The 9,509-nt window shown below is 34.8% G+C and overlaps 2 protein-coding genes across 3 annotated transcripts; both read right to left on the reverse strand.

Annotated features, from left to right (window-relative positions):
- Window positions 1-360: 360 nt before the first annotated feature.
- Window positions 361-1,780, reverse strand: LOC129565590 (beta-1,3-galactosyltransferase 5-like). Its single transcript, XM_055440608.1, has 2 exons — window positions 1,731-1,780; window positions 361-1,643 (listed from the first exon to the last, which is right to left on the reverse strand). The coding sequence occupies exons 1-2, from the start codon at window positions 1,740-1,742 to the stop codon at window positions 639-641; spliced, it is 1,017 nt and encodes a 338-aa protein (XP_055296583.1). The 5' UTR covers window positions 1,743-1,780; the 3' UTR covers window positions 361-638.
- LOC129565589 (lactosylceramide 4-alpha-galactosyltransferase-like) lies at window positions 1,778-5,141 on the reverse strand. Of its 2 annotated transcripts, XM_055440606.1 has the most exons (7): window positions 4,968-5,141; window positions 4,704-4,837; window positions 4,127-4,284; window positions 3,116-3,402; window positions 2,602-3,051; window positions 1,934-2,523; window positions 1,778-1,866 (listed from the first exon to the last, which is right to left on the reverse strand). In XM_055440606.1, the coding sequence occupies exons 4-6, from the start codon at window positions 3,394-3,396 to the stop codon at window positions 2,154-2,156; spliced, it is 1,101 nt and encodes a 366-aa protein (XP_055296581.1). In that variant the 5' UTR covers window positions 3,397-3,402; window positions 4,127-4,284; window positions 4,704-4,837; window positions 4,968-5,141; the 3' UTR covers window positions 1,778-1,866; window positions 1,934-2,153. The 2 variants fall into 2 exon arrangements, with proteins under 2 accessions (XP_055296581.1, XP_055296582.1); XM_055440607.1 differs by lacking the exon at window positions 4,704-4,837 and having other exon boundaries at window positions 4,970-5,141.
- Between the last annotated feature and the right edge of the window lie 4,368 nt (window positions 5,142-9,509).

Raw genomic sequence — 9,509 nt, forward strand, 5'->3', positions numbered from 1 at the left:
ATATTCGCATGGCATTCGAATGTCACTGGATTTTCGATTTTTACATTGATTTCTTATGGAAGCATTGCGAATGTTTCAATGCCTGTTAGCCGGACGAATAATTTTTTGACACTTGACACCAGCACCGCATATAGTAAGAAGTTGAACTAAAAATAACACACGAACTCCTACATTCGGTCACAGTGTTTACAGTTGTGACTACCGCGGCGCACTCGTTCGTTGCTAGCAGGCATTGGAATGTTTGTGTTTTAATGCGACTATGTGAGAAATGTGCTGTTCATATTTTCTTCTATTCACTCTTTATTATCGGTCTAATCTAAATATTTCCATTAGCAAATGTTATAACATTACGTACGTAAATGCCCTTAAAAACTAGTCTTATGGATTATAAATAATACTTTGCTATGATGGCTATTTTTCATTCATTTCCTCGTTATACTGCCGGAAGACTGTGTATTGTGCAAGAATTACAATGAGGATGGTGCATTTCATTTTGAACAGTTTTGTTTGTGAACAAATCTTTTGATCCCAATACGGTCCGCTGTACATTTATTGTTGTTCATCATTTGAGTACACAGTCGTCAGAGCAATGAATTATTCATTTTGGAAATGTTTGAGAAATGCACATTTATTTTCTTTCAAACGAAAACACTTTTAAATGTGTTCAAATAAGACATTTTCCGTAGCCGATGGGCTTTTCTATATGGTTCTGTTATCTCCCAGAGTCTAAGCACATCTACATATTTTCGATCGTGTTGAGTAATGAGAAACATTGGATATGGTAAAGTTGTAACGGTGCCGTTTCCGATCATATTCAGAAAATTTGTATCCAATTTAAGATGGTATATCGATTTGATTTCAAAACTCAGTTGCATCCTAAGTATTCCGGATACATAAACATCATCAATCCAGAAATACGGTGTTATGAACGCCTTTTCAAACGCCTCCAGCACGAAAGTGTTTGGATAAATAACCGCTGATCCTTCTACAAATTCGGGATAGAGATCGCCGGTAAATTCTTCAGGTGTTACTTTCCATCTTCCCTTGCGAAATACTGTACGTCCAGCTTTGACACCATGTATAAAGTTTATGTTGTGTGTATCGCTCATCAAATATTGATCGATTGCCGGAATATTTGGAAAGACGTCATCGTCCAGTTTCAACAGATACTTAACATGTGGACAATTTTCCGAAAACCATTTCAAGGCCATTATGTGCTTGAACGTCATATTGCGATACGAATCCATGAAATTACCTTGAATGATATCATTATACTCTGCATCTTCTTTGTCGATTCTCCTTTGGATTATAGAAGAATTGGTCATGCCCATTAAAAAGAAGGTTTTTGTTCTAAGATCAGAGTGTGCCCACGTATCACGACTAGCAATTCGCCTTTCGAATTTTACCGGTGATGTATGTATCAATGTAATAAAATGTGGAGATGAACTGCCTTGACTACACTTTGGTTTCGAAATTAAATACTTGAGATCGGCTATATTGAACACATGATTTGAATCCTTTTTCAAATCTTCCATTTCATCATTTTTTTCTGGCTTCCTCAGCGAAGAATGGCTCGAAAATTGAACCAAAACGATTAAAATAACCAAGAATAGCACAGCAATCAGCAAACACTTCGCAAGATACTTCACAGTTAAAATTAAACAAAAAATATTGAGAATTCAAAATATGTCATATTGATAAATGAAAGTAAAATTTTTAATTGGACATACCCTCTTGTTCATGATTATGTCGCTTTGCTCAAAATAAAATGATGAACTGAACAAATGATGCACTCGTAATAAAGCTTCAATTATTTTTCATTCTTTTTTGGAAAATCTGTGTTACCATGTTATGATGTTTGATCATCTGTTAAATATGTAAATATTTGAAATAAATTGTGTCGATTGTGAGTTTTTGCATGCAAATAACTCACTTTTGGTATACCGTTGCTATCGGTGTGATTATGCCATTGTGTTTGGTAGAAGATAAATTTCTTAGACATTGTAATTATCAATATGTCTACCAATGGATTGATATAGACAAAAATACGAAAAAACGCATTCTAAACTCTGAATTTTTTTATTTTTGTCATTTTGATAATCCACGATAATGAAAACAATTCTTCAAAAGAGAAAAAATCACACAAAAATACATTAAAGATGGTCTCCAGATACTTCGTAAACTTTTGGACAATTCTTCTCAGCGAGGGCTTCATACGCCGTTTTTTCTGACACGGATTTTTTGATAGCTTTATTACGCCAAGTGTGGTTCCACAAATGTATAACCGATGACCTGGCGGTTTTCTGAAGGACAGTGTTAGTGAATTGCGGATTAATAAAATATTGCCAATTATCCCAATTGACGGCATAAAATTCCTCTGGCGGAAACACTTCAAATCCACGGCATTTTTCCGGCGTCATTTCCGCTAAGCTTGTGTGGCAAACTTTACTTTCTAATACGCGCGTCAGCAGGGCAGGTCCATTTTGATTCCATACAGTTGGGTTGAAATTTTCCATCATATCTCTTGAAAATAATAATTGAAGAAAACAATATTAACGGCATTTGATTATTAAAGAAACCCGCAAATCTTGGAAAACCTACTCAAAACAAAATTGCAGTATCTCATGCCCCACCGAGTCTTGAAAGCCGAGAACTGCTCCATTCACACTATTTATTGTATATCCATGATGAGCCTCTTTGGCCAAGAAGTTTGCAGGCAATTCATCCAAGTTCTTTTGCACAATACAGTCCGTGTCTAGATAAATGCCACCATATTTACTCAACACTAACAATCTTACGAAATCGGACATGTGCTCAACTAAAAATTTGGATGTAAAGAGCTTATCGCTTTGGTAAAAGTCTTCCACTGCGGTTCCTACGACCAGTGTTTCAAGGTTCATATTCAAAAAGTAAATATTTGTAAAATTTGATCGCAGAACAGCAAGATGTTTGGATTGTGAGTATGTCGGCGTATTGACTGGCGATGCAAACAGGACGAAGACATTTCGATTCGGATTATGGAATGCAGCCGATTCAATGGCACAAGCTTGACTATGAAATAGAGAATTATTCAATGAGAAAACAGTAGAATGCATTTAATTTAGAGGCTTAGTACCTTTTGGTCAAATGAATTACGCCTTTCTTAGAACACGATGTCATCAGAAAGAATATGGATCTTCCTTCGACTGGTTTCACTTTTGCATTCAATATGTCATCCAAAATGTCCACATTTGCATCGTCTTTGTTAGGAAACTGATAGCAAGCTTTTCTTTTCAATATCATCTGTTTATACTTATACGTCTTATAGAGGGTCACTGATAGTGTGTAAAGCACCAATATTCCAATAGTCAATGTCAAGTAATACACTCGTAACGAAAATAGTTTTGAAAAATGCATCGTAAACTATTTTGAATATACAAGGAAGAAAGTTAAACAGAAACGATTAGATTCAAACCATAAACTGACTGTCTACTTTTCACTAATGGTATTATTTCAAATAAAACACTTAAACTACTTGAAAAAAATAACTTTGAATCTGTTTTAAAAAATCAAAGTTGGATTTGGGAAATGGGTCGTAATTAATTCACAGGCAAAAATTTCCTTTGAATAATCTCTGGAGAACCTATCCTATTTGATCGATATCATCTATCTGATTGATGAGCTGACATCGATCGAATTTCGTATACAAACGAAAACTAAACGTGCTGATTAAACTAATGAAATCGTATGTATGAATGACCTGGTTCAGAAAAAAACCTGTGCTCGAAATATGGAGCTAAGAAAACAGAAGTGCTATTATTGTAGCATAACGGCTTCACCAATATTAAGGGGGTCAATGTGCCCAAAATGTGCATATCAAATATATAATGTTTGAGAATATAAAATATTCGAATACACAATTGACGTTCAGAGTTCTTAGGTTGTTTGCTTTTGAGGTTCTTGAAATGTCTGAAACGCCAAAATATCTGAATAATTTTCAATTTTCACTGAAACTGGACAAAAATAATGCAGAAAAACACGTGCATTTATATTCCCAACGTGTTATTATTGACATATTCTGATACACAAAATTGACATTTTGTCTCAATATTTTAGAATGAGTTCTGCTTTTACATTTCTTACTTACCGTTTTCAAATATGGACCAATTAGCGATCGATTCAAATACTTTTAATAAACTGATTGTAAATGATTGTAAATATGAAATAAATATAAAATGAACTTTCAATTTAGTTTCCTTGGATTTGCCAAAGCACTCGTTCCAGCCCAACGTTGTAAGCGTAATGCTTTAGAAATTGTCAAACAAATATGGTTAATTGGTATAAAAAATGTGCTGCTAAGACACAGACATTGGATGTCACTACATTTACAGCAATTATAGAATATTTGAAACTTTACGGATTCTGTTCAACTAACACGCGTCGATTCTATTGAATCTGTGTAATTTAGCCGTCACTAATCTGTCAAGCACCTGAGATGCGCGACGCGTGTTAGTTGTACAGAATGCGTAAGACGTCAAATATTCTATAGCTGTAAATGAAGTGGTATTTATTTTGTGTGTGTGCATTTGTTGCCCAACTTGGGTGTTTGGAAATGTTTAGGCGCAAAAATTGTTAAGGAAAATATAAGAAAAAATAGAAAAACTTTCATCTCCATTCTCAGCAAAGAGTAGGTGAATTTGCATTCGTTTGCCTGTGACGATTACTTTCGATTGTGTACAAATCATTTTCAGCGGTTTTCAATGTTAAGTATAGATTTTGTAAATGTAGTGGAAACATGGTAGAATGTCTGTTTTCTCAATTGTGGCCATTATTTGTGCCGTTGTTGTTGTGCTAGCATCTTCATTTCGAATGATGATAACGAATTCAAGTCACATTTATTTTTAGAAAAAAAAACTAAAACAGATTAGAACTACACACACACATAATCCATCACGAAAAAAAATTGATTGAATTTTAACAACACTCACACACACACACAATATGCATTTGTAAATTTTCTAACAACACGATTGATTGATCAAAGGATACAGCTGAACTCCCACTCTGAATTTTTTAATTCTGCAGCTGGTACTCTCAGTTGCAACCAGAAGACATCAGCATTCGAGACATTTTACTGTGGAAGGTGATCTATGTACTTCTTTACTTGGTCGCAACCAGTCGCTGTATGACTTTGTGCTGCAATAACATCCCCTTATATACCCACGTTGATTATTAATCAATCGTTTGCTGCTATCTTCGTACACTTTTCGAAGAGAGGGGAACAGATATATACAGTTCAAAATCGATCCAATGTCTATTATGAATAAATAACAACAACACTTTTTCATTGTTATCATCATTGTTCGGATTGTATGTAGCAGTAGTATGTTTCGCATTATACGTGGGTGCCCGAGCTTTGCTTATCCCATCGGCGTGACATGCTTCATACAAACGGAATTTCGTACAAGCAGCGCCCGTGTACTTCGTAGTGGAAAAAAAGTGAAGCTTGCTTGTCACCAATATTGATGTTCACGAACATCAAATTGTTTATGCGTTATTTCGCCCATTTTATGAACTGGAAATGAAAAGTTCTTCAATTTCTAGCAAATTTCACATATGAATTCATAAACACATCGAGAAAACACAACTTTTTTTCACATAAAAAGCAAAAGCAAGATGATTTTTTCGTTGATGGTTGTTCGATCCTGGATCGTTTGTGATTCATTAATGATTTGCAACACATCCATTTTTGATTTCGATATTCCAACTGAATACGATGTTTTGTATTCATTAAACAATTCCATTTTGATCACAAAATAATTTTTTATTAAAATGGCTATGACGAAAAACCACGCGAACGATTGCAAACGATAGCACAAACATTAATGTCTAGGAACATCAAATACGGAAGATTAATGATTTTATCATTCAATTTCTTCCTTTGGCGTCGATTTCGCAATACAATGGGACGGTTGATTGATTTTGTCATGTCGATTTAGGCCCCAATGCTTGATGCCTTCCAAATGTTTTTCGATTACACTGCGTTTGCCCTTATTGGAATGTTGAATGGCAAAATTTAAATTATCACGGAAATTAGTTTGTCTTCTTCGACATCGGTGGTGGGCACTGGGCACTTCGTCGGTCGATTCGGGGAACATCAGCAAACCGGCAGACTGAAAATTATTTTATGTTCGATTAAATGCGTTCGATTAATTGTTTGTCGCCAATAACAAATTATATTACATTCAAAGTTGATTTTTGAAGATATCTTTTATAAATGTATACTTAAAAATCACAATAGAGATTTTATTTGGAATGAAACAATAAAATACAAAAAAATTACCATTTTTATTCTGAAAAAATATAAAACTTGCAGATTAGATCAACACAAAATGTTTGTTTGCTTGTATTTTTATTTATTTTGTTTTGTTGCTTCACATCGGCGAATTAATTTGACATTTGTGTCGAACTTCAAGTCAGTGTTTCCCGATGAATTCGCTTTGACAATAATGTCAATTCGAATTTGATGATCATCTTGCTTATGCTTTTTATGTGAAAAAAGAGTTGTGTTTTCTCGATGTGTTTATGAATTCATATGTGAAATTTGCTAGAAATTGAAGAACTTTTTATTTCCAGTGCATAAAGTGGGCGAAATAACGCATAAACAATTTGATGTTCGTGAACATCAATATTGGTGACAAGCAAGCTTCACTTTTTTCCACTACGAAGTACACGGGCGCTGTACCCATGTGGCTGCATGTCACGCCCATGGCTTATCCTTTGTTATTTTCATCTCAAGTGCCGGAATTGACGCATTTTCCACCAAAGGTCAGCTGCTTACTAATAAGCACAAGCTTTGAAGATCGAGCTTGGATTGTTACTCAATTTTGAATGATTCTATTAAATTTTCATATCAAATCGATTGAAACAATTCACTTGAGTCACACTCATGAGAACATTTTTTATCAAATCGTTTCAGATTCGATCGATTGGCATGACATTTTATTCAATGGCTATCAATATCGTTGCGATAATGGGTGAAAAATTCTTTCCAATATCAGTCAAAGCGATTCATTTACACGGTGTTCTACTATTTCTTGCGATCAATTGCTGCATCGGAACCATTTTTGTTACTTTTATGAAAGAAACCAAAGGAAAGTCATTAAATTTATTTTAAAGTACAAATTATTTGACTCTTGTTTTTCTGATGCTTCGAAAGTTCCAATTTCCATCCCAATCTCCGTAGAAATAGCTATTCCTTCCCAAGAAAGTGTGTTTATTGAATATTGTTTAATTTCGTTGTAGCAAGATTCTCAAAAAAGTTTATGAACAACCACTGTTGAGTCAACAGTGTTGACTGTCATTTTTTTTCTGTATCGACCATAATTTATCGTCCCCAGCGAACATGAGAAGCAATTTTAACTTTTTTCCAACTATCTCTATCTAAACTATCCTTTTTTATTCTTCTGTTCTTCCCCCATTCATTTTTTGGAAGATTTTTTTGTTTGAAGAACCAAACTTACTTTTCATAGGTGTAATCATGCAACGGTAGGTTGTGTGTTCATAGTGTGGATGAACACCGTGTTATAATAAGCGATGAAAGACTTGAAATTCGTTTTCAAAACATCATTCTGAATGCTTGTGAACAAGAAGAACACCAAATCCAGGGCGAACGAATCGTAGCTGCTGAGTTGAAAGTCGTAAATTTTCAATTTGATCGGGTTGACATCTACAGACAAAAGAATAAAAATGTTGTTCACTCAATTCTGGAATAAAATGGCAGCAAAACGTTGAAACAAAGAGCGAGGCAGGGAGAAAAAGCGTGATGCTTTTGTCACATTTACTTTACCTCTACTTCGTTTGAGTTTTGGATTTTTCAAGTGACTTCTTCCGAATTCTTTGTCGAAAAATTATCCAAAAATTGAACTAAATGAGACTGTGTCGATTTGAATGAACCTTTTTCCAGCATGTTATTGTTGGTCATGAATCATATGTCATTTTTCAGCGTTTTTGTGGGAAAAATGGTCGAAAATGGCCTTTTACGACATTTTGATATGAAAAAACTGCTTTTTTCGTCGAAATACATGAAAAAACGACCTTTTTCACATCGGTTTACCTATAAATTTGGTCCGAAACTGACTTTTCTTCATAGAACAAACGAATGTTCGAAATCTGCTTACAAAATCACATTTGTGGCATAGAAAACCCACCTATAATGGGCTGTCATGATTCTATTTCGACGTAATTTTTGACGGAAAATCGATTGAGACTTATCTCAATCCTGTCTGATGGGTCTAAAAGGTCGAAAAATGACCCTGCTTCAGAGGATGTTTTCAACTCGCAATAAAAACACTTTTTTTGCTTGAAAAATTCCCTATTCTGCATTCAATCGTGAATGGCTTTTATTTTCTAGCGGAACAAATGGAAATATACCAATTTGCTTACCATTTTTGGCTCAATTCAGCGTTTTATGTAGAAATTGTTCTGAAAAACGGTCATTTTGTAGGGGAGGTATCTTAAATTTGCGTAATTCGATAATTTTACGTTAGAAAACTCCTATTTATTTTCGAAAATAATGGGGGCCTGTGAACAATCAAACACCCATTTTGTTGTATTTTGGTCTCAAATCGACTTTTTCATCGAAAAAATCACTCAAAATGGAGATTTTACATATAAAACGCTGAATTGAGCCAAAAATGGTAAGGAAACAAGACTCCAAGCCAATTTTCAGCCAATTCGGCGATCTCACATTACAACTCTTTCCTGATTTCGTGTGGAATGGCCGATGTATCAAATAGTATTATATACAGGGTGGCTGACATGAACTGCAACAAACTTCAGGGCAGTATATCTGATGATCCGCTGATGACAGCTTTGTCAAAATTCGTCTGTTGACTGTTCATTCTATTGTTTACAAGACTGCAGAAGCATTTACGTCTTAGTTTTGTGTGAACAAATTTTTCCGTGATGGAATTCAAACGTAATAGTGTGATTGCGCTTTATTTGGCTGGAAAGGCACAAGCTGCTATCGTTAGACAACTGCACCACCTTAAAGTGACTCCATCCTTTGTGTCTCGAACCATAGCTCGTTACAACCAGTGTTGAGAGATATACCGTATATTATACTGTGACGGTATGTACCGGTATATACAACAAATAATATACCATGCCTTTAGAATCAATAAACACATAGTAAAAACAATCTCAAAAAACTAAAATCTGTCAAACTTGTTTAAATTTGACATTTCAAACATTTTTAATGACTTTGCATCATTTTTTTAATTGCAAAAGGCTCTTCTTCATATTATGCATATAAGTATACTTTGGTATATACCGCTGGTATGGTATATTGATGTCTACTGATTTGCAACACTGGTTACAACAATACTGGCAGCATTGCAAAACGCTATGGAGGTGGTCCGAAAAGAACTGCCACTTCGCCAGATATAGTTCGGAAAGTGAAGGCTCGAATTGAGCGAAATACACGCCGCAGCGGAAGAAAAATGGCTGCTGAGCTGAATATTTCGAGA

Source organism: Sitodiplosis mosellana, unplaced genomic scaffold (assembly GCF_009176505.1).
Source record: "Sitodiplosis mosellana isolate CC-2019 unplaced genomic scaffold, AAFC_SMos_1.0 Smas_scaffold_3, whole genome shotgun sequence".
Taxonomy (NCBI): Eukaryota; Metazoa; Arthropoda; class Insecta; order Diptera; family Cecidomyiidae; genus Sitodiplosis; species Sitodiplosis mosellana.